This window comes from Hyla sarda, chromosome 5 (genome assembly GCF_029499605.1).
Source record: "Hyla sarda isolate aHylSar1 chromosome 5, aHylSar1.hap1, whole genome shotgun sequence".
NCBI classification, from domain to species: domain Eukaryota; kingdom Metazoa; phylum Chordata; class Amphibia; order Anura; family Hylidae; genus Hyla; species Hyla sarda.
Genome location: NC_079193.1, coordinates 301,679,374 through 301,705,113, shown reverse-complemented (window position 1 = coordinate 301,705,113; position 25,740 = coordinate 301,679,374). Strand labels below are relative to the sequence as shown.

The following is a 25,740-nucleotide window of genomic DNA, read 5'->3' as shown; positions in this document are numbered from 1 at the left end:
ACGCCCCCTTCCCACAGGCTGCCGGGGCCCCGTACAGGAGATCGCGATCTGAAACGTATCCCCTATCCTTAAGTTAGGGGATACGTTTTTCAGCACTGGACTACTCCTTTAAAGGGGTACTCTGCCCGTAGACGTGTTGGGGGACATGTATAAATTGTTGGTGTATTTTAGACTATATTGTGGATGCTTTCAAGATGTGCAAATTTTGCGCAATTGCACCTAATTTACCATTTTAGTGCAAGCCTCATGATAAATTAGGTGCAAACTTCAAACTTGAACCACTCTTCCAAAGGGCACAAGATTGTCAAAAAGGGTCTATCCCGCATCAAGGTATTTTGCTCTATTCAATGGTACACGTCTGTTTTTCCAAAGTCAGCTTAAATAATTGTCATATAATTGACCAGGTGTGCAAGTCACGTGGCCGTTTGGTCATGTGACGCAATATATAAACAGGTAGCCCTGGCAGTAACATGCACCAGGATTAAGGGCTTATAATAGCCCGAAACGCGTCGGTGACGTGCGTTTTTTAACCCACTATGCACATGTGATTTTGTTTTTGTCCTTTTTCTGTTTTAATGGAACTGAATTAAATATTACCTTTTACTCAAGTGGTGCTGAGATACCCTCCCCCCCCCCTTCATTCTCTCCTTGAATTTAAATACCGTATATACTCGAGTATAAGCCGAGTTTTTCAGCACAATTTTTCGTGCTGAAAACACCCCCCTCGGCTTATACTCAAGTGAACTCCCCCACCCGCAGTGGTCTTCAACCTGCGGACTTCCAGAGGTTTCAAAACTACAACTCCCAGCAAGCCCGGGCAGCCATCGGCTGTCCGGGCTTGCTGGGAGTTGTAGTTTTGAAACCTCCGGAGGTCCGCAGGTTGAAGACCACTGCGGCCTTCAACATCATCCAGCCCCCTCTCACCCCCTTTAGTTCTGAGTACTCACCTCCGCTCGGCGCTGGTCCGGTCCTGCAGGGCTGTCCGGTGAGGAGGTGGTCCGGTGGGATAGTGGTTCCGGGCTGCTATCTTCACCGGGGAGGCCTCTTCTAAGCGCTTCGGGCCCGGCCTCAGAATAGTCACGTTGCCTTGACAACGACGCAGAGGTGCGTTCATTGCCAACGTATTTCTGCGTCGTTGTCAAGGCAACGCCTCTATTCCGGGCCGGAAGCGCGGAGAAGAGGCGCCCCCGGTGAAGATAGCAGCCCGGAACCACTATCCCACCGGACCACTTCCTCACCGGACAGCCCTGCAGCACCGGACCAGCGCCGAGCGGAGGTGAGTACTCAGAACTAAAGGGGGTGAGAGGGGGCTGGATGATGTTGAAGGCCGCAGTGGTCTTCAACCTGCGGACCTCCGGAGGTTTCAAAACTACAACTCCCAGCAAGCCCGGACAGCCGATGGCTGCCCGGGCTTGCTGGGAGTTGTAGTTTTGAAACCTCTGGAGGTCCGCAGGTTGAAGACCACTGAGGGCGAATGATGAGAAGAGGATGATGAAGTGGGGGGTGTGGGGATGATGAAGGGGGGTGGGGATGATGACAAGGGGATGATGAAGGGGGGGTGTGGGATGATTACAAGGGGATGATGAAGGGGGGATGTGCGGGATGATAAGGGGATGATGAAGGGGGGATGTGTGAGATGATAAGGGGGGATGTGTGGGATGATAAGGGGATGATGAAGGGGGGATGTATGGGATGATAAGGGGATGATGAAGGGGGGATGTGTGGGATGATGACAAGGGGATGATGATGAGGATGTTAATGACGGGTCTGGATGATGACAGGGGGGGATGAGGTATTTCCCACCCTAGGCTTATACTCGAGTCAAAAACTTTTCCTGGGATTTTGGGTTGAAATTAGGGGTCTCGGCTTATACTCGGGTCGGCTTATACTCGAGTATATACGGTAATTGTCGTTTGATCTTTCTCTCTGTTTTGCTATTTCATTTATAGTAAGGATATTATTTGAACATATTAATTATAAAGTTAGATCATGTCGCTGGATGTTGCTTGTGAGTTTGCCTTAGAGGGAGATTCTTCTCCTACACCTGGTCCCTCTCAAGAAATTGGCGCGTCCTGCAGGCGCAGGTTAGGATATACTAAGAAGGAAAATTTTAAATTTAAAAATGCATACTTTTTTTTTTTATTTATTGTATCCCTATATGTTATTGTTTGTTTAAATGCATTTGCAATATGATGTCGTTTTTCTGGTTTATGTTGGTGATTATTTATGTTTGAAAAATAAACGCATTTAGGGTCTATTCACACGTACAGTATTCTGCGCAGATTTGATGCGCAGGATTTCAAGCTGTTTAGTCATTCTGTTTACATTGAAATCTGCAGCAGAAAATCCTGCACAACAAATCTGCACAAAATACTGTATGTGTGAATAGACCATTAAAAAGCAAAATAAACTTTTAATTGTGAAGTAACCCAAGGAGAAACGCTGTGCAATGACATCACACATTAACAAACCACTTCCAACAAGAAACCCCCCACAAAAAAAGCAATTTGAAGAGCCATTCTTGCTTGGATTCAAACAGTGTAGCGTCTGACACTTTTTTACATGTCCTTTCTAGCAGTCTTAGTTTAAAAAAAAAAAAAAAAAAAGCGCAATTGCGCAAAAAAAATCCATACATTATTTTGCGCAGATGATGCATACCAGTCCACTGCATAAAGTGGTGTACGGTACACCAAACAGGTGACAACTTTAGAAAAGCATCCACCAAAAAGTACTCCTCCCATAGACATGAATGAGGGGGGGGGGGGGGGGGGGGGGGCGCGTGGCGGCTGTGTTCACCAGTCATCCGGCATGGAGCGGAGTTTGCTCTGTGCACTGGGTGACTGGTGTGCCACTGCAGAGATCACGGGGGTCCCCAGCAGCAAGAATACAAAAACAGAGCTAATTTCTAAAAACATCACTACACCTGTCCACAGGTTGTGTCTACAACTGAGCTGCAATTCCACACCCAAACGGAGGGCAAGAGTGGTACTGTTTTTGGAAGAAATCGGCTCTGTTTTTCTAACCCCTTTAGGGTGCGTTCCCACCTGGCGTATACGCATCTTATTTGACGCTGCGCAAAATTTGCGGTAGCAGCGGGAAATGCACTGTGTATTCCTTGCTCACTATACACACAAGGCTTTCCGGCGGCAGCCCTATGTGTGCAGGGAGTTTTGGAGGCGGAGCCGCGTGTCACAGTCACGCTGGAACACGGCTCCGCCTCCAAAACACACTACACACATAGGGCTGGCCAGGGCGGGACATCGCTCCGGCCGGTGATAGGCTGACGGCTGTCCGACGTTCCCATCCTCAGCGTAAGGCCGACGTAGGTAAGTTAAAGCTTATTTTGTTTATCTTTTGCAGCCCGGGCATAGGGATACAGTATACAGCAGTGGTCTCCAACCTGTGGACCTCCAGCTGTTGCAAAACTACAACTCCCAGCATGCCTGGACAGCCAACGGCAGTGCTTGCGGGTAACATATGTGAGTAGTACCCCGCTGGGCTGATCATTAATTAAGGGGGAGCAGAACAGCGCTGGCGGGTAACATGATTTGGGGGGTAGACGGGGAGCAGAGCAGCGCTGGCGGGTCACATATGATTAGTTCCCCGATGTGGGGACAGCGCAGCGCTGGGCTGATAATTCATTCCCGAGAGGGAGGGGCCCAACCGGTATTGCGGTATTGGAAAAATTCATATCGCGCAGCACAAAAATTTCGGTATTCGGTATGAACCGGTATACCGCCCACCCCTACCATGAACAGTGGTAGAGTGTGCCAGATACATGTATCATTGTGTTTTCGCTCCTAATTCTGATGCACTGTATATGTGTGTCAGCCAAGGGGGTATAAGAAATCCTGTATCCATTATTAGAGATGAACAAACTTACAGTAAATTTGATTCGTCACAAACTTCTCGGCTCGGCAGTTGATGACTTTGTCCTGCATAAATTAGTTCAGCTTTCCGGTGCTCCGGTGGGCTGGAAAAGGTGGATTCAGTCCTAGGAGACTCTTTCCTAGGACTGTATCCACCTTTTCCAGCCCACCGGAGCACCGGAAAGCTGAATTAATTTATGCAGGAAAAGTCAGCAACCGCCGAGCCGAGAAGTTCGTGAGGAATCGAATTTACTGTAAGTTCCTCATCTCCATCCATTATCTATTGATAAAATGTTTTTTTATCAACTGGTGCCAGAAAGTTAAACAGATTTGGAAATTACTTCTATTAAAACATCTTTATCCTTCCAGTACTTTGTAGCTGCTGTATACTACAGAGAAAGTTCTTTTCTTTTTGGATTTCTTTTTTTTTTTTTTTCTGTCCACAGTGCTCTCTGCTGACACCTCTGTCCGTATCAGGAACTGTCCTGAACAGGAGCAAATCCCCATAGCAAACCTCTCCTGCTCTGGACAGTTCCTGATACAGACAGAGGTGTCAGCAGAGAGCACTGTGGACGACAAAAAAAAAATCCTAATAAGTACTGGAAGGATAAAGAGTGTTTTTTTATAGAAGTAATTTACAAATCTGTTTAACTTTCTGGCACCAGTTGATAAAAAAAAAAATAATAATAATTAAAAAAAAAACCTGAGTACCCCTGTAATGAATATATTTTAGGGTGACACATAATATATCTTTAGCGGGTTTCCCAGAGCTTAATGTCTGCAAGCGGAATTTCAGCTGCCGGAAACCCCTTACGTGTCACCCTACCCTAAAAGTGTATAAAACGTGTTAAACGTAAACATAAACACTGTATGAACTTCATCTTATTTCTACACATCCTGGAACTCGGATAGTAGAAATATCAATATTCCAATGACTGTCACTGTCAGTAACGCCTATGGTGGCCCATGTCATGTAATGGGATTTAGTTTTCCCATTCTAATCCAGATTATCAGTGGGGAAATTACTCTGCCCGGGAAGCTCACTTTCAATTACCCATCGTGAAGCGCATCCTTTCCAAGCTTCTTTTCATACAAACAGCCATTGCGCAGAAACCCCAGTGTAATGTAATCCTGCCATTATGCATAATTCATGTGTGTGCCCAGGATGTTTGTACAGCCCTGTGTCCAGGCGGAGAGCATCTGAGCCTCATCTGAGAGGTGCATTGAGGACGTTTATTGTGGAGACCAAACTAGCTAGCTGTCTCTATCCATCTATCTATCTATCTATCTATCTATCTCTATGATTAAAGGGGTACTCCGGCCCTGAGACATCTTATCCCCTATCCAAAGGATAGGGGATAAGAGGTCTCACCGCTGGGGACCCTGCAATCTTGTATTCACCACCCACCTGTTTGAGCTGCACGCCGCGGTGCCAGCTCACAAACAGCCGGGTGGCGACCACGGGGCCGGAGTATCGTGACGTCACGACTCTGCCCCTGTGTGACGTCAACCCCCGCCCCCGGTATGCAAGTCTATGGGAGGGGGCGTGACGGCAGTCATGCCCCCTCCCATAGACTTGCATAGCAGGGGGTGACGTCACACGGGGGCAGAGTTGTGACGTCACAATAGCTGGGTACGCTGTGGTGCCAGCTCACAAACAGCCGGGTGGCGACCACGGGGCCGGAGTATCGTGACATCACGACTCTGCCCCCGTGTGACGTCACCCCCCGCTATGCAAGTCTATGGGAAGGGGCGTAACGTCCGTCACGCCCCCTCCCATAGACTTGCATAGCGGGGGACGTCACACGGGGAAGAGTCGTGAAGTCACGATACTCCGGCCCCCCGGTCGCCACCCGGCTTTTTGTGAGCTGGCACCACAGCGTACCCAGCTATTGTGCCCTCTCACGCCCCCTCCCATAGACTTGCATACCGGGGGCGGGGGTTGACGTCACACGGGCAGAGTCGTGACGTCACGATACTCCGGCCCCGTGGTCGCCACCCGGCTGTTTGTGAGCTGGCACCGCGGCGTGCAGCTCAAACAGGTGGGTGGTGAATACAAGATTGCAGGGGTCCCCAGCGGCAGGACCCCCGCGGTGAGACATAAGGGGATAAGATGTCTCAGGGCCGGAGTACTCCTTTAAACTACATATAAGGCCTCTATCACACTACCATTGTGACACAGTGTGACGGCCGCCAGGGAGAACAGCGGGAGAAAAAATACTGCTTGCGCCGTCTTTTTCTCCAACTACTCCCGCTGAAAAATAGCAGCTCGACGGACCCTATAAGCTACAAATGAGGTCCATGGGGACCCGCTGTTGCCTGTTGCTGACGGCTGCCAATTTAAAAAAAAAAAAAAAAAAAAAAATAGAGAGAGAACATTAGGAGAGAAATCTGATGTTACTCTCTTCTATGGGAGTAGGGGGGGGGGGGGGGTTAAGAAATAGATTGGCCCCTCCATTTTTGTTAATGCAATGTGACATGAATATATGAATATATACACCGTACTACGTCAGTTTGTTAGTCTGCCTGAAACATTTGTAACTTTTGAAATTTATAGAAAAAAAAAAAAAAAGCATCTGTCTCATTACTGTTCATGGCATCTCAACAACACTGGCCGCCCAGCCCTTCACAGCAAAGGAATGTACTCTGGAAAATGTGACTCTTTATTGGATAAACCCTGTAGTGACAGAGGAGCTTGTGTTGCATAATTGCAAAGGTATTAACTGTTGCCTTACAAGCGACTTGAGAGCGGCAAGTATATAACTATATATAACACCACATATAACTATATATAACTATATACATATAGCCTTGCAAACATTGTGACTGCAGTTCAGTATTAATTACTATTATTATTATTTATACAGCGCTTTTGGTTACAACTATTAGTTACGGTGCTTTGTAATTGTATATTACAATATAACTTATAATTGTAACCAAAGGCGCTGTATAAATAATAATAGTTAGTAATCTACATAACTGTTTTATTAGAATGTGTTGACATTACACTGTTTATTTGGTAAATAAAGTTTGAAGTAAATAAAAATGTTATTTATTTTTTTTTTATAAAAAGGCCTAGAATTATTTACTGTACGTAAAGTTTGCTAAAGTCAGCAATTATTTCACGGTCAAATAAAATGTTTGCTTTCCGTGTAAAGGGCGCTTTGTCTTTGGTGTCAGCAAAAGTGGGTGTGGCCATCCCATTACAAAGTATGATCGATCTATGAAAGTTTTCTACCACTTGCTACCACTAGTATTTTGCATCCATATTTTTTAGCCAAAATTACATGTTAGAGGGGAAAAACTTTTTGTTATAGGCTCAACACCTGTTTTTGTCTTGCAAACCCTGATACAAAATACTGCTATGTTAAAGTGGCCTAAAAATGCTGATGAATTTCCTAACAGTTGGTACATTAGTCTTCATAACTCTGATCCAGTGTATGTTATCTTGCAGAATACCCTGTAATATACTCTCTGGTTTTGTTTCACATATATCGATTTTTTTAATACGTATATAAATTGGAATTTTTTTTTAAATAAATGTAATGTCAGTTGTATCATGGTGTTTATCATATTGGACACTGGGACATAAAAGCTTTACGTGAACACAGGAGTGTGCATGAAAGTGAAGGGCATGATATCAAACCCCTGTTCTGTTGTATATTACATTATTCTATCGCTGCACCCAAAATCTGTTAATTTGTTTTGCTTTGTTGGACCAGAAAAGAGCAATGTGGCCACTTAGGCTGCGTTCAATGTGGCCACTTAGGCTCCAGCGCTTAGACATCTTATCCCCTATCCAAAGGATAGGGGATAAGATGCCTGATCGCTGGGGTCCCGCCGCTGGGGACTCCCGTGATCTTGCATGCCGCCCCCCCCCGTTATAATCAGTCCCTGGAGCATGTTCGCTCCGGGTCTGATTACTGTTGATCACGGGGACGGAGCATTGTGACATCACGGCTCTGCCCCCCTGTGACGTCACACCCCGCCCCCTCAATGCAAGCCTTTTGCTTTTTTTACACATGCTCTGATCTGTTGGGTTTTCCTCACCTCAAATTGACCACATTTTCTGTGGAAACCTTAGTAAATATGTTGGGTTTTTGTGAAAATGTCAGGAACACGCCCCTTTTCAAGGACCACGCCCCCTTTCACTGGTGTCCACGCCTCTTTTTCGGGTTTTCTTAGCAAAATGGAGAGTTAGTCGTGGTTTTTTCAATTCAGGCGCAGAATCTGGCGCAGACAAAATATCTGGCGCAATGCGACAGAATCTGGCACGCAACCCCACAAAACATGTCGGGTTTGCAATAGTAAATGAGAGCCAATGTATGTGTGTATGTGTGTGTATGTGTGTGTGTTCCAGCATCACGTCCAAACGGCTAAAGATATTAAAATAAAACTTGGCACACATGTAACTTATATGTCAACAACAAACATAGGGTAGGTAATTTAACCCTTACCCACCCCGATTTGCCAGGGGCTGGGTTTATGTTTAAAGTCCCATACAAGTCTATAAGAAATATATGTTACTGCATAACTTCCAAACAGCTGGAGATATTTCGATAATACTTGGTCACATGTTACTTATATGTCCACTTAAAATATAGGATAGTTAATTTAACCCTTAACTACCCCCATTTGTGAGGTTCGGATTTTTGTTCAAAGTCTCATGCAAATCAATGGGAAATGTATGTTCCCACATAACTATCGTACGGCTGGAGATATTTCAATACCTGGTACACATATTACGAGTCGGGATAGGAGGACGGGATAGGAAGTCAAAAGCTTCCTCTGTTAATTTTCCTCCACAACAAGGATTAGGAAGGAAAAATCGGGCAATGCCGGGTTTTTTATTTTATTTTTTTATTTTATTAAACAACACTTCAGTGCCCCATTTTGTATGGTTCTGCTACTTTTTAACCCTCTGCAGGAAGACAACTATGCCTACACAGTCACAAGAAAATAGTCTACATGAAAAGTCACAAAAACCAACAAATTTAGAGCAAAACTATAGTCTGTGTACCAGTCTTTCCCAACTGGTGTTCCTCCAGCTGCTGCAAAACTACAACTCCCAGCATGCCATTGGCTGTCCGGGCATGCTGGGAGTTGTAGTTTTGCAACAGCTGGAGGCACCCAGGTTGGGGAAAGACTGCTGCATGATAAATCCCCCCCCCCCCCCCCCCCCCTATATTTTTGGTCTAAATCTCTCCTGTCCTTTGTCCATAGTGAGGATGAGGATGACGAAATTCTTTATGTCGACCATGATTATGAGGTTCCAGCACAGAAAACTGTGAAGAAAGTCTGGAATCGAGTCAAATGGTCCAAAGAAGAGGTACTGTTTACAAGGTTTTTATGTCTTACTATTGCATCTCTTCCTGTAGTCTTCAGTTTACATTTAAAGATTTTTGTTTATTTTTTCCAGGATGAAAGATTGAAGAAACTAGTTGCACAGCATGGAACAGATGACTGGGCTCTAGTTGCTTGTCATTTTATGGTAAGTTTTCTATAAATCATCCAGTAATGAGTGGGTATAGTATTGCTATAGTACTGACTGACCAAAGGGGAACAATGTGATATATACTTGACTGGAGTGCTATGGAGAGATTTCAATTGCTGTACAGAAAACTGCCATACAAGCCACTATGTGTGTATATGTGCATATAGAGAGAGCTGTCAGTCACTGGTTAGGACCGCCCACTTGACTATTTAGTCTAGAATGAGCACAACATTGCATAAATGTATGACAATTTATCCTGGAACTTTTCCCACAAAACTGTATATCAGTCCGCTCATCACCTCCTTCTCTATAATATAATTCCTACAGATTGGACTGTATGCACAATGTTACAGGTTCCCTTTAACATACAGTGGGGATCAAAAGTTTGGGCACCCCAGGTAAAAATTTTCATTAATGTGCATAAAGAAGCCAAGGAAAGATGGAAAAATCTCCAAAAGGCATCAAATTACAGATTAGACATTTTTATAATATGTCAACAAAAGTTAGATTTTATTTCCATCATTTACACTTTCAAAATAACTAAACAAAAAAATGGCGTCTGCAAAAGTTTGGACACCCTGCAGAATTTATAGCATGCACTGCCCCCTTTGCAAAGCTGAGACCTGCCAGTGTCATGGATTGTTCTCAATAATCTGGGAAGACCAGGTGATGTCAATCTTAAAGGTTTTAAATGCCCAGGCTCATCTGACGTTGCACCAACAATCAGCACCATGGGTTCTTCTAAGCAGTTGTCTAGAAATCTGAAACTGAAAATAGTTGACAAAGCTCACAAAGCTGGAGAAGGCTATAAGAAGATAGCAAAACATTTTCAGATGTCAATATCCTTTGTTCAGAATGCAATTAAGAAATGGCAGTCATCAGGAACAGTGGAAGTTAAAGAAAGATCTGGAAGACCAAGAAAAATATCAGACAGAACAGCTTGCAGGATTGTGAGAAAAACTATTCAAAACCCACGTTTGACTGCACAATCCCTCTCGAAAGATCTGTAAGACACTGGAGTTGTGGTACACTATTCCACTATAAAGAGATACTTGTACAAACATTGTCTTCATGGAAGAGTCATCAGAAGAAAACCTCTTCTACGTCCTCACCACAAAAATCCGCGTTTGAACTTTGCAAATGAACATACAGACAAGCCTGATACATTTTGGAAACAATTTCTGTGGACCGATGAGGTTAAAATTTAACTTTTTGGCCGGAATGAGCAAAGGTACGTTTGGAGAAGGGGAACAGAATTTAATGAAAAGAACCTCTGTCCAACTGTTAAGCATGGGGGGGGGGGGGGGGGGGGGAATCAATCATGGTTTGGGGTTATATTGCAGCCAGTGGCACAGGGAACATCTCACGAGCAGAAGGAAAAATGGATTAATAAAAAGTTCAGCAAATTTGGGATGCTAACTTGATACCATCTGTGAAAAAGCTGAAATTAATGAGAGGATGGCTTCTACAAATGGATAATGATCCTAAACACACCTCGAAATCTACGGGGGATTACATCAAGAGGCGTAAACTGAAGGTTTTGCTATGGTCTTCACAATCTCCTGACCTCAACATAATTGAAAATCTATGGATAGACCTTAAAAGAGCAGTGCGTGACAGACAGCCCAGAAATCTCAAAGAACTGGAAGACTTTTGTACGGAAGAATGGGCAAAGATACCTCAAACAAGAATTGAAAGACTCTTGGCTGGCCACAAAAAGCGTTTACAAGCTGTGATACTTTCCAAAAGGGGCAGTACAGGATATGAACTCTGCAGGGTGCCCAAACTTTTGCAGATGCCATTTTTTTGTTTTCTGTTATTTTGAAAGTGTAAATGATGGAAATAAAATCTAACTTTTGTTGACATATTATAAGAATGTCTAATCTGTAATTTGATGCCTTTTGGAGATTTTTCCATCTTTCCTTGGCTTCTTTATGCACATTAATACAAATTTTTACCTGGGGTGCCCAAACTTTTGATCCCCACTGTACAATATCATGGTGCTTACTATCTCATATTGAGTGGCTGCTCTGTTTGTCCTATAACCTGGGCCGTGTGTGGACAGTTTATCTTGTGGCACAGGTTTGCAAGGGCCATTGTTTACTTTAATGACCAATAGAGATGACTCGTTGCCATCTGACGGGCATGTGATGGATGTATACGTTCACAGCACAGACTTGAACTTGTAAAACTGGTTTGTGGAACAGGTTTTCAGTTAAAGGGGTATTCAAATGTCAAGTAAAAACACTTAGGAGATTTATCAAAACCTGTCCAGAGGAAAAGTTGCCTATAGCAACCAATCAGATCACTTCTTTCATTTTTAACAAAGCCTCTGCAAAATGAAAGAAGACATCCGATTGGTTCCTATGGGTAACTGGACAACTTTTCCTTTGCACGGGTTTTGATAAATATCCCCCTTAAAGAGTACCTGTTAGATCTTAAAAAAAAAATTCACCCAGTACCTAATCCTGACCACCATGTACATCTATCTTCTATCATATTTTATGCCTCTATCACCTATATTTGTTATAAAAATACGTCTTATTGGCTCACAGTGTTAGAAATCATCTCAGGGGAAGGGTGTGTGTCTCTCCCTTGTGGTGGTGGGAGGTGATTGGTGTCTAATGGAAGGGGGTGTGTCCCTCCCTTGTGGTGGTGGTGGGAGGTGATTGGTGTGTAGTGGAAGGGGGTGTGTCCCTCCCTTGTGGGGGTGGGAGGTGATTGGTGTGTAGTGGAAGGGGGTGTGTCCCTCCCTTGTGGGGGTGGGAGGTGATTGGTGTGTAGTGGAAGGGGGTGTGTCCCTCCCTTGTGGTGGTGGGAGGTGATTGGTGTGTAGTGGAAGGGGGTGTGTCCCTCCCTTGTGGTGGCGGGAGGTGATTGGTGTGTAGTGGAACGGGGTGTGTCCCTCCCTTGTGGTGGCGGGAGGTGATTGGTGTGTAGTGGAAGGGGGTGTGTCCCTCCCTTGTGGTGGCGGGAGGTGATTGGTGTGTCTGCTCAGACTGCCTTGTCCATGTGTCATCTCTTGTCCATAATCCATGACTTATTTAAATACAGTTTTCTTATACCAGAATACTGCTTTAATATACTTGATATTTATGATTCAAAAGTAAGCCAAGGTAACACATTCATATAAATTGTATTTCCGATTGAAAGTGTAGGTACATTGTCATCTGGATGGCTTTTTATTAATAACTCGTGTCTTCCTTTAGAACCGGTCAGATATTCAGTGTCAGCATCGATGGCAGAAAGTTTTGAATCCTGAACTTGTAAAGGGGCCATGGACCAAAGAGGAGGATCAAAGGGTAATTTAAATGTCGATAACATCTTACTACTCGATTCATCATTTTCACTTACATGCAGTATTAAAGAAAAAATAGAACAGAGGAGCGCTCATGTGCTGTTACTCTGAGAGCTTTGGGCACATCAGAAATAGGAAAAAGTACTGTAATAATGATGCTGATTCACAGGATGCTGCTTACCGGCCCTAAGTTCCAATGTGCGGTTTGCTCAGGATACTTAACAGAGAACTGTTCTCTGATGTCCGGGAGGAGAGGTGCTTTTGCTGGGGCAATCCTGAAATACTGTTCTTCACTACCTTGTGCTATATAGTGACATGAATGCTTGTGTAAAATATGAAAAGATGTGACTCCCGCTTTCTCAGGTTCAGATTGCTCTCTCCTCCTGGACATCGAGAAACAGTTACATTTTTGCATGAATATATAAATGTGTTAATCAAAATCCTGAAAGCGGTAGTTTTTTTTGTTTTTTTTTTTTAAATATTTTTTTTTCTAATTTTGCCTTCTTAAAAGTCTATTAAAAAAAAAACACATTTTTTACTTACCTCCTGGGCTCCAGAGTTGCCTCTGTGCCCCGCGTTGGTCCCTGGCTGCGCTTCTTTTCCGCTCAGTAATCATGACATCAGGGCCAGGAGTGTCACACTGCCCCTCAGCCAATTACTGCCTGCGACAGGACATCGCAATGGCCAGTGATTGGCTGTATAGAATAAAGAGAAGAGGGAAGGTTCTCTTAATGTCTCTCTGGGAATGCATGCTTTTAGAGGGCAGGGGGAGCAACAGCATGGAGGCATTGATTGTCCTTGAGCAGAAGCCAAACTCACTCGCAGAAGAGCCACATATGATAGACTTCAGATGTTTGAGCGCAGCAAACATGCACTTACATAAAAATTAGCAAATACATGTAGTATTTATTCATATGTAGTATACAATTACATATTAATAAATAGTATAAATGTTGCAAAAAAAAAAAAGCTTCTACTTACCTACCTTGTAGCCTCCGGTATTAGCATCCCTGGTGGTGTCCCACCTCAGTCAGTGATTGGCGTATCAGTGATGCAATGTCACTTCTGCAGCTCCGGGAAACAGTGTCGGGAGACAGGGGCGCTGATACCAGAAGCTACGACGGAGGGCGATAAGGAGGAGCTTTTTTGTTTTGTTTTACTGCCATGGACATAATGCTTAACCCCTCCATGACCCAGCGATTATAATTTTTTTATTTTTTTTTGGCTCATGTTTTTTTGCTCCCAATTTAAGACCCATAACTTTTTTTATTTTACCACTGACAAAGTTGTATTAGGGCTTCTTATTTGCGGTATAATTTGTACACTTCATTGACATGCTTATTTTATCATATAATGTTTTACGGTGCCATAAAAAAAAATATATGTAAGGCAAAATAAAAAAAATATGGAATTTCGCAATTTTGTGGGGCAAAAGTATTTTTAGGGTTCACAATCTGGTAAATCTAATATGCTATCTTTATTTTATTGGTCAGTTCAATTTCAATTATACCAAACTAGGGTAATTTTTGTTTTGTTTTAAGTTATTAAAAAATGTAGCTATGTTAGGGTTAATGTTTTTGCACCATGAGCTGTAGTTTTTAACAGCACCAATTTTGCGTATGTATAACTTTTTGATAATTTTTTATTACGTTTTTCTGGGATGTGATGTGACCAAAAATCGGCAATTTTGAAGTTTCGCATTTTTTTTTGTGTTTACGCCTTTTACCGTGCAGCATCAGGAATGTTATTGCATTACATTGATCTGTGTTTTCGGTGCTTGATTGCTAAGGGCTGCCAAAGGCTGCCTTCAGCAAGTACCGATCCATGGAGCAGCAGGAAGGATGGGTCCCCATTCTTCCCCGGCAACCCATCTGCAGCCCGCGATTTAATCACGGAGATGCAGATGGGTCCCCTAGACCCCAGGGATTACCGGCATTTAATGGACGCAAATCCGACCTTCTGGCCTGCGTCCTGTTCCCCTCACCCGACCCATGACCTACCGGTACGTCATAGGTATGGAAGGGGTTAAATGGGCACTGTTGGATACAAAAACTTTTTGTATCTTGCACATCTTGGTAAAACATTAACCTTTCTAATATACTTCATAAGAAAATGTTATTTCCTTTTTTATAGAAATCATGGCTTTGTCCAAGCTGAAGCACAGGCATGGACAAAGTCCAGTAAGTGAGGGTGGGCTAGTACTCCTCTGTGCTCTCTCCTGTCTGATAGGACTCCTCTGTGCTCTATCCTGTCTGATAGTACTCCTCTGTGCTCTCTCCTGTCTGATAGCACTCCTCTGTGCTCTCTCCTGTCTGATAGCACTCCTCTGTGCTCTCTCCTGTCTGATGGCACTCCTCTGTGCTTTCTCTCCTGTCTGATAGCACTCCTCTGGGCTCTCTCCTGTCTGACAGCACTCCTCTGTGCTCTCTCTCCTGTCTGATAGCACTCCTCTATGCTCTCTCTCCTGTCTGATAGCACTCCTCTGTGCTCTCTCCTGTCTGATAACACTCCTCTGTGCTCTCTCTCCTGTCTGATAGCACTCCTCTGTGCTCTCTCTCCTGTCTGATAGCACTCCTCTGTGGTCTCTCTCCTGTCTGATAGCACTCATCTGTGCTCTCTCCTGTCTGATAGGACTCCTGTGTGCTCTCTCCTGTCTGATAGGACTCCTCTGTGCTCTATCCTGTCTGATAGCACTCCTCTGTGCTCTCTCCTGTCTGATAGCACTCCTCTGTGCTCTCTCCTGTCTGATAGCACTCCTCTGTGCTCTCTCTCCTGTCTGATAGCACTCCTCTGGGCTCTCTCCTGTCTGATAGCACTCCTCTGGGCTCTCTCTCCAGTCTGAAAGCGCTCCTCTGTGCTCTCTCCTGTCTGATAGTACTCCTCTGTGCTCTCTCCAGTCTGAAAGCGCTCCTCTGTGCTCTCTCCTGTCTGATAGTACTCCTCTGTGCTCTCTCCTGTCTGATAGTACTCCTCTGTGCTCTCTCCTGTCTGATAGTACTCCTCTGTGCTCTCTCCTGTCTGATAGTACTCCTCTGTGCTCTCTCCTGTCTGATAGTACTCCTCTGTATTCTCTCCTGTCTGATAGTACTCCTCTGTGCTCTCTCTCCTGCCTGATAGCACTCCTGTGCTTTCCCTCCTGCCTGATAGCACTCTGTGCTCTCCCTCCTGCCTGATAGCACTCCTCTGTGCTCTCTCCCTCCTGCCTGATAGCACTCCTCTGTGCTCTCTCCCTCCTGCCTGATAGCACTCCTCTGTGCTCTCTCTCCTGTCTGATAGCACTCCTCTATGCTCCCTCTCCTGTCTGATAGCACTCCTCTGTGCTCTCTCCTGTCTGATAGCACTCCTCTGTGCTCTCTCCTGTCTGATAACACTCCTCTGTGCTCTCTCTCCTGTCTGATAGCACTCCTCTGTGCTCTCTCTCCTGTCTGATAGCACTCCTCTGTGGTCTCTCTCCTGTCTGATAGCACTCATTGTGCTCTCTCCTGTCTGATAGGACTCCTGTGTGCTCTCTCCTGTCTGATAGGACTCCTCTGTGCTCTCTCCTGTCTGATAGGACTCCTGTGTGCTCTCTCCTGTCTGATAGGACTCCTCTGTGCTCTCTCCTGTCTGATAGGACTCCTCTGTGCTCTCTCCTGTCTGATAGCACTCCTCTGTGCTCTCTCCTGTCTGATAGCACTCCTCTGTATTCTCTCCTGTCTGATAGTACTCCTCTGTGCTCTCTCTCCTGCCTGATAGCACTCCTGTGCTTTCCCTCCTGCCTGATAGCACTCTGTGCTCTCCCTCCTGCCTGATAGCACTCCTCTGTGCTCTCCCTCCTGCCTGATAGCACTCCTCTGTGCTCTCTCTCTCCTGTCTGATAGCACTCCTCTGTGCTCTCTCTCTCCTGCCTGATAGCACTCCTCTGTGCTCTCTCTCTCCTGCCTGATAGCACTTCTCTGTGCTCTCTCTCTCTCCTGCCTGATAGCACTCCTCTGTGCTCTCTCTCCTGCCTGATAGCACTCCTCTGTGCTCGCTCTCTCTCCTGCCTGATAGCACTCCTCTGTGCTCGCTCTCTCTCCTGCCTGATAGCACTCCTCTGTGCTCGCTCTCTCTCTCCTGCCTGATAGCACTCCTCTGTGCTCTCTCTCTCTCTCCTGCCTGATAGCACTCCTCTGTGCTCTCTCTCTCTCTCCTGCCTGATAGCACTCCTCTGTGCTCTCTCTCTCTCTCCTGCCTGATAGCACTCCTCTGTGCTCTCTCTCTCTCCTGCCTGATAGCACTCCTCTGTGCTCTCTCTCTCTCTCCTGCCTGATAGCACTCCTCTGTGCTCTCTCTCTCTCTCCTGCCTGATAGCACTCCTCTGTGCTCTCTCTCTCTCTCCTGCCTGATAGCACTCCTCTGTGCTCTCTCTCTCTCTCCTGCCTGATAGCACTCCTCTGTGCTCTCTCTCTCTCTCCTGCCTGATAGCACTCCTCTGTGCTCTCTCTCTCTCCTGCCTGATAGCACTCCTCTGTGCTCTCTCTCTCTCTCTCCTGCCTGATAGCACTCCTCTGTGCTCTCTCTCTCTCTCCTGCCTGATAGCACTCCTCTGTGCTCTCTCTCTCTCTCCTGCCTGATAGCACTCCTCTGTGCTCTCTCTCTCTCCTCTGCCTGATAGCACTCCTCTGTGCTCTCTCTCTCTCTCCTGCCTGATAGCACTCCTCGGTGCTCTCTCTCTCTCTCCTGCCTGATAGCACTCCTCGGTGCTCTCTCTCTCTCCTGCCTGATAGCACTCCTCGGTGCTCTCTACTGTAATATCAGACAGGAGAGAGCACAGAGGAGTGCTAGCGCACCCTCACTTTCTGGTCTTTGTCCGTGCCTGTGCTTCAGCTTGGACAAAGCCATGATTTTATAAGCCGTGATTTCTATAACAAGGAAATTAAAATTTTCGTTTGAAGAATATTTGAAAGGTTAATGTTTTGCCAAGATGTACAACATATAAAAAAAATTTTAATCTGACAATGCCCGTAAAAAATTTTTTTGTCGGACAACCCCTTTAAATAAATCAGTCCCACACTAGTTTTGTTCTCTTATTATGTAGCTCCTAATGACAGGATCTGTATGTCCTTAGGTAGGAAGTCCCCCCTCCCCCCCAACAATAGCTAAATACATCTGTGGGTAGGTGGTGGATGTTTAGGTAGTTAGGTGGATAGGTAGTACTATATTATTTACAGTCCGTTAGACATGCATTAGAGTTCTACCCATGTGCCCACGGGCCGGGCATAGTTGACTAAGCATTTAGTTACTTGGCCCAGCCTGACTGTGACTGTTTAGTCTGTTCACTGCGGACAAATGAAGCCGCACATTCTCCTCGGCACTACACACCTCTCTGGTGTAGTCATATCGCTGGGACATGAAGCGTGACGCCTGGTCTTCTTTCTCAGACAGCCACTGGGACTCTCTAAAAGGGACACAGTGATTGTGCCTGATTATTTTGGAGAACGAGAGGGGCCTGAATGTGAGCAGCAACCAAAGAGCTGCAGTTTGGCCACCCATGTCCTAGAGCAGTGGTCTTCAACCTGCGGACCTCCAGATGTTGCAGAACTACAACTCCCAGCATGCCCGGACAGCCAACGGCTGTCCGGGCATGCTGGAAGTTGTAGTTTTGCAACATCTGGAGGTCCGCAGGTTGGAGACCACTGTCCTAGAGTATGCAGCACAGCTCTGACAGGACATGAAGAAGAGCCTGACCACTCAACAAGGAGAGAGGTTTAGAGGAAACAGATGGAAGGAGAAAGACCAAACATGTGCAGGTTACACACAATATTTAGAGCTGGACTAAATTAAAAATGTCTAGGTAGGAAATGTAATTGTTTTTACAGTAGGTGCCCACTAAATTTCTAGAATTTCTAAAAGCCTCAGTCACAAAAATGAATCAGTTTTGCCATTCCTTTCCATAAAATGAGTGTATGCTTTTTTAGCAGAAATTCAAACAAGATGTGCTTGTAGTGTCTTCCAGTAGCCATTTATTATGTAAAAATTTTATAATTTAGCTATTGATAACAGTGTAGAAAAACTTAAAAATGCTTGTTGCATAGCTAAAATATGTTTTATACCATCTATTTATATGAACATTTACTGCTCTGATATAAATATTTGCATTAATCGGCTCTTTATGCCAACAAGAAGTTTTGAATTCCTCGAAAGCAAATTTCTTCTCTTGTCGGTTATTAGGTGATCGAATTGGTTCACAAATATGGACCGAAAAGATGGTCTCTTATTGCAAAGCACTTGAAAGGGAGAATTGGCAAACAATGCAGAGAGCGATGGCACAATCATTTAAACCCAGAAGTGAAAAAGTCTTCTTGGACATTAGAAGAGGATCGCATAATCTACGATGCTCATAAGCGTCTTGGAAACCGATGGGCAGAAATTGCAAAACTACTTCCAGGAAGGTAAACGTCAGGTTTGATGTTTGTTTTAGATGGATATCCACTTTTGCCTGGCCTCAGAAGACATCTATGAAATTCAAGCTGTAAGGCGTGAGGTGCTGTAAAAAAATAGAATAAATAGGCATAATCTCCTACTTCAGTCTCCCAGAGCTACTGGTGTGGCTTCATCCTGTCCCCCACTTGTCACTCTGCTTATTACTTCTTAGGGTAGGTTCACACCACGTTTTTGCAATACAGTTTTTTTTTCAGGTTTTTGATTAAAAAAAACGGATTCCTCAAAACCTGACTAAACTGTATCAAAACGTGTGTACAAAGTTTTATCTGTATACGATTGAAAACCGTATACAGTTTGAAAAGTGATGTCCGGTTGCATCCGTTTTATAAGAAAAAAAAACGCATACGTTTTGAACTTTTCACTCCATTATGAATAAAGTTTCACTTGTTTGATTGAAATTCAAAGAAAAAATTGTGCAAAGTCAAAAACTGTATGGTAAAAACTGGATGGAATCGTACACACATACAGTTCTGTACGGTTCCCATTGACTCCCATGTTAAAAAAAAAAGTATACGGGTCAATACGGTTTTTTACCTGGACCAAAAACCGTGGTAGGCCACGGTTTTCTGTCCAGAAGAAAAAAGTAAAAAACCGCGTGGTGTGAAAAGCGGAGACAACTGTATGCAATATGGTGCGTACGGTTTTGAATGGAAAGTCTATGGCCACGGTTTGCTGTACGGTTGCATACGTTAAAAAAAAAAAAAACTTATCTGAAAACTGTATAGAAAATCGTGATGTGAACCCACCCTTACAGAGACTTTTCTTAGCGGGAACGGCCTGCTCAGCCGATCCCTGGCCATAACAGTGTCCTATCTCAGTCAGTGATTGGTTGAGCGGGCCGTAACTGCTTCGTGTTTCCCTTAGATACCATGGCTAATAACAGCTGCAGCAAAAATAGAGCAGTACATTCTATAGGCCAACCAGCAATATAATATCCAAAGTAAAAAAATAAATAAATATATATTTGTGTGTGGATAATATAGATAGATAATAAATATGTAATATCAATTCTTGATCACCTTTTCTTAGGAACTCTGTGTTGTACGTTCCCCTTGTATATTTATAAAAAAGTTGACACCGAAGTGTTAATTATCCTCTCAGGTCAGACTATGTATCAACGTGTCCCCCCAACTGGTAACACCCAGTTGTCTATTTTCTTTCATACATTTCCAAGAGGAATGACTCAAGAAAGTGTTGTTAAAAATAAAAAGATGATCTAAAATTGTTATTTCATTGAGAGTGTAAAGGGGTACTCCACTGCTCAGCGTTTGGAACAAACTGTTCCGAATGCTGGAGCCAGCGCCGGGAGCTCGTGACATCATACCCCCGCCCCCTCATGATGTCACACCACGCCTTCTCAATGCAAGCCGTCACGGCCCCTCCCATAGACTTGCATTGAGGGGGCGGGGCTATGACGTTACGAGCTCCCTACTCCAGCATTCGGAACTGTTTGTTCCAAACGCTGAGCAGCGGAGTACCCCTTTTATGAAAACAAGTCAGTGAATATGATAGGACATGTCCGGGTTGAGATTGTACAGGTGCATAAGGGCGTTTGTATGCTCAAGTATGCTATATATATATAATATATACACACACATACATATAATGTTATAATGTGGACATGTGTTGACTTACATGGTGAATATGTATTGCATACAAATAAAAAATGCTTCTATTTATTTATTTTATAGGACTGATAATTCTATAAAGAATCATTGGAATTCCACAATGAAACGCAAAGTAGAACAGGAAGGATATTTGCTGGATTTACAGGAGAAGGAACACCTTTCCAAACATAATCATAAAGCTTGTGCCGCACTTGCGCATTTGCAGGCACAGAACATGTACTATGTGCCCGTCCAATCTCAAGTAAATATTCTCTTTCTTTATAGTTGCCTTCCCTATGTCCTTCACACCATGAAGGTATCTATTTAGCGCTGAACTCTGTACTCTAAGAATCGGAGATGCCCCTCATTCCTAGTGAATGGAGGATGATGCCTTCATTACTTGTCTCAGTCCACTCCTCTCCTTTCTTGCAGCATGCTCTTTGTAGTTGACCTCCACCCTCTGCTCCTCTTTCCATATGGCATTCTGCACTACTACTTCATACATGCATCCATCACTGTCATCTAGGAAGAATCGCCATTTTCTTCAGCTGCTCTGCCTTTCTATGCTGCTGTCCCTGGGGACGATATCTCTCTTATTTGCGTGTTCTTCCCTCTAATATAATATATTTTTTTTACGCTTCTTTTTCCAACCCTAAGTTCGAATTAGTCCTAACCTTCCAAAATCTCTCTAAATTAATGTGTGTATTTCATGATCATTCTTCTCGGTCTCTCCTATTTTGTTGACCACCCACTTCTCATTGAAAATTCTTTTGTTCTCTTTGACATGACTTTCCCCATTCTTCTTCACACTCCATCTGTTCTTCATTGTTTCCTTTTCTTTAACTTGTTTTTAAGAGTATTTCAGTACTCCGTCTTCATCTTTTCTCTTCTTATCCACAAATCCTTATGTGTTAAATAAAAAAATAAAAAAAGCAGGATAATGACCTGACAGAGTTTGAGTAATGTAACAGGGGCCTAGTTTGTAACATACTATAGTTTATTGTAAAGTGCCAAGTATAAGGGTCAGCTACAAGTGATTGGCTGGAGTGCTTGAGAATTGCTCTATTGGGAAACCAGATGGTGAAGTGTCCAGCATTAGAATAGTCTTCACTGGGCAAACAGTAGCCAGGTTTTTATCTACATAAAGGCTAAATAAATGTAGCCTTAATAATAATGGCCAGATGTGCTCACATTTTTTAAAGATGGCCCTTGAGCTGTATTTTTTTAGAACTTTAACTGCAGGAAGGGTAGGAAAATGTTTGCTTACAATTACATTTCGTCTAAAGGAAACAAGTAATTTTACTTACATGTCGTCCAAGAGGCACAAGTTAGCAAACATTCGTCTACCTTCCATGGCAATGCACCGGCACCACCTGTCAGTTCAGTGCTTGAGGTTTTACTATTACAGAGACTATTTTGGCAAAATAGAACAAGTGTTTTTCTAATGTATTTAGTTGGCATATGACACAAGCCAATTTTGTCTTCTTAAAGGGGTATTCCAGGATATTTTTTATTTGACTATGCTACAGGGGCTGTAAAGTTAGTGTAGTTCATAATATAGTGTCTGTACCTGTGTGTGACGGGTTTCTCACAATTCTTCTGTGATTTTCACCCCACTATTTAATTTTAACAGCATACAAAATGACTGTTGTCTCAGACTTTTCCCAGCTTGCAATGCGGCCGAGCCCTGACTCACTAGTCAGCTGATGACAGGGAGCCTGTCTGCTTCAATGGGTGGAGGGATCGCTTGGTGGGAGAGAGATCAATCTGCAACTAATGCAACAGCTGTAGGCACCCTGATTGAAAACCACAGGTCTTTTGTTTCAATGAGTGGGGTGGCTGATGTGTGAAAGGGAGGAAAATGGGATTTGTAGTCAAACAGGAAATACAAGTTCACAAAAAGCTAGCAACAGTGTTATGGTAATCTCACAACATAGCCATTTAGCCCCAAGACAAGCGCAGATCCTTCCTAAGCATGTCCATTACTGTCTGCCAGGTACGGACTAAAATCACCTTATGGTGGAGAACCCCTTTAAGTGCTAAGGAGCAGTCCCTTGGTCAGGCTGGCATTCATATTACCTAGTTTCTGAATCACAGTCATTGGCCAAACCGAGGGAGGGGGGGATAGGATCAAAAGGAGCGGTATAACACACGTTTACTCAATGATTCTTGTACCGTGTCAGAAGGTAGACGCTTTATTTGTTCTCTTTCCTCAGATTCCAGGATATCCTTACATGTCATCTGATGACAGCCGCATTGAAAGTTCTCAGAACTCTTATGCCTTCATTCAGGTAAAGTTTATTGTGCAACATGTCTGCCTAAGTATATACAGAGTAAACAAGAAATGAAGATATATATATATATATATATATATATATATATATATATATATATATATATAATTTACCTACATATACATAGCTGTATAAATAAGTTTATTAGGTAACAGCTCCATAGTTTATAAGTCCAGGTCTCTCTTTTCTGTAAATTCTATTGTAAGTTTTATTGTAACTACAATAAATTATTTTATTTTATAGTATTTAGTTGCCTTTTTTGCTTCTGGTGAAGCTGTGTAATAACCTATGTGGCTAATAATAAAGATTTTATAAAGGTTATGAACACTTATTACTTATCATGGCATAAAACATGTGCAAACCTCAATATATCCATACATTGATTCTCTATAGGACCTTGTGGCCAAATCGGTTGTCCCTTTGGAAATTGGGGAATAGATGGAACTACATTTTTACAAGTGATTTTATCTTTGTCATGGAGATGAGCTTTAAAGGGAACGTGTCATCAGAAAAAAGAATTATTGTTAAAATAAAGTTTCTATCTAAAACATATTTTGAAGATTTTTTTTTTTTCAAAATGTTTCATTTTAATATCTATATTTTAAAATAATCATGACGTCTTGTAGTTTAAATTCTTACCACAAGGAAAGGTGGCCACCAGTAAATAGATAAGACAGTAGATGATATTGAGTGCTCAGCCTCCCCCCTCCCAATGAAAAGACCTCTGCAAAGGTCACATGGCAGAAACCTTTCCTATGCATGTCAACGGGACATATCCCATCTATTAAAGCCTATGTCTATGGGAATGGCTGTAAAGCATATCACAAAATTCTGTTAAAACAGATCAGGCAACATGGATGCCCCCATTTTTATTTAATGGAAAAAAAAAATGGCAATTAGAAAATAATAGAAGGATTACAATAAAATAGCATGCTCTAGTACACTGGTCTTCAACCTGCGGACCTCCAGATGTTGCAAAACTACAACTCCCAGCATGCCCGGACAGCCGTTGGCTGTCCGGGCATGCTGGGAGTTGTAGTTTTGCAACATCTGGAGGTCCGCAGGTTGAAGATTACTGCTCTAATCAGTAAAAAAAAATCTAGATTACACATTCCCTTTACCCTCCAAGATGTTGTAGATACATGTAAATGCCCTAATTTTGGCAAGATAATAGTATGAGTGGTACCAAAGGGGTTAAAGCGCTTTATATATCTTTTTCACATTGGTCGTCCAAAATCTTGAAATTTGCACATGCACTGTAGGTTTTGAGTAGAGATGAGCAAATTTACAGTAAATTCGATTCGTCGCAAACTTCTCGGCTCGGCAGTTGATGACTTATCCTGCATAAATTAGTTCAGCCTTCAGGTGCTCCCGTGGGCTGGAAAAGGTGGATACAGTCCTAGGAGAGTCTTTCCTAGGACTGTATCCACCTTTTCCAGCCCACCGGAGCACCTGAAAGCTGAACTAATTTATGCAGGATAAGTCCTCAACTGCCGAGCCGAGAAGTTCGTGACGAATCGAATTTACTGTAAGTTCGCTCATCTCTAGTTTTGAGGTCTGATCTCTGTTTAATGAGCATGTTACGTATTTTCTCATATTCTATCGTACATTGCAGTGCAGCATAGGTCGGCCTTTTATCTATTGATCATCTACATTGCTGCACTTTCCTAAACTACAGCTGTATGGATCCTCTTCTGTCTGTCTCTTTGACTGTTGTTTCCCCTCTTTTCTGGTTCTTTTACATGCCTCTCAGCAGCCCTTTGTTGATGTGGATGACCCTGATAAGGAAAAACGAATAAAGGAACTTGAATTGCTGCTTATGTCAGCTGAGCATGAAGTCAGAAGAAAAAGAGTGCCATCTGTAAGAAGGCTGTCCGACTCTTTTTCTATTCCATTCTCACCATTGCATGCTATGTGTTTTCTAACTTGACTTACATATTATGGGAGGACTATGACACTGGTGCTATATACAAAGGAGTTTCCCCACCAACAACAAACATCGCTCCTGACCACTGGGACCCCCATCGATTACAAGACAGGGGGGGGGGGGGGGTCCAGTATCCCTGGTTGGTCATACGTGCTGCTACTCCATTCCGCTCTATGGAATGGATAGAGGTAACAGAGCACAGCGATTGTCTCTTTGTTGGCGGGAAGGCCGACTCTTCTAACAGGATGAGTAATCGCCATATACAAGGTTGTTTTTACTTGCCAAAACATTCATTACCTATCCATATTTTGGAGATTCCACTTGCAGGCACCCCCATTGATTGCTAGAATGGGGAACCAGCATCCACCAGTCAAGCATGTACTCTGACACTTCATTCAAACTCTATGGGAGGGATAAAAACAGCTGCTATCCATTGGATAGTTAACAAATGTTTTGGCTGGAATACCCCTTTAGGGTCTATTTACATGTACAGTATCCACAGTACAGTATGCACATATTTGATGCGCAGGATTTTAATCTGCAGATTTGATGCTGTGTCATTTAGTTTACATTGAAAGCTATAGCATAACATCTGCAGCTTCAAATCCTGCTCATGACATATGCACAGGAGACTGTATGTGCGAATACATCCTTAGGGTACATTCACACCCATGCAGATTTGATGCATTGAATTTTCTGCAGATTGCAGATGTAAGCTAAATGACTGAGCACAGCTTCAAATCGGCAGTTACAAATCCTGCGCATCAAATCTGAACATGTGAACGT

At 43.5% G+C, this 25,740-nt stretch overlaps 1 protein-coding gene across 6 annotated transcripts in view; it reads left to right on the top strand.

Annotated features, from left to right (window-relative positions):
- The window catches only part of MYBL1 (MYB proto-oncogene like 1), a 48,576-nt gene that overhangs the window by 6,010 nt on the left and 16,826 nt on the right, over nucleotides 1–25,740 (top strand). For 2 of the 6 annotated variants that reach the window (XM_056522060.1, XM_056522059.1), the window contains exons 2-8: nucleotides 9,093–9,198; nucleotides 9,289–9,360; nucleotides 12,573–12,665; nucleotides 18,854–19,074; nucleotides 20,818–20,995; nucleotides 22,950–23,024; nucleotides 24,784–24,888. In XM_056522060.1, the coding sequence (XP_056378035.1) occupies nucleotides 9,093–9,198; nucleotides 9,289–9,360; nucleotides 12,573–12,665; nucleotides 18,854–19,074; nucleotides 20,818–20,995; nucleotides 22,950–23,024; nucleotides 24,784–24,888 (850 nt within the window). Of the gene's footprint in view, nucleotides 1–9,092; nucleotides 9,199–9,288; nucleotides 9,361–12,572; nucleotides 12,666–18,853; nucleotides 19,075–20,817; nucleotides 20,996–22,949; nucleotides 23,025–24,780; nucleotides 24,889–25,740 lie in introns of all 6 variants that reach the window. The other 4 variants (XM_056522058.1, XM_056522057.1, XM_056522061.1 and 1 more) reach the window with 2 other exon arrangements.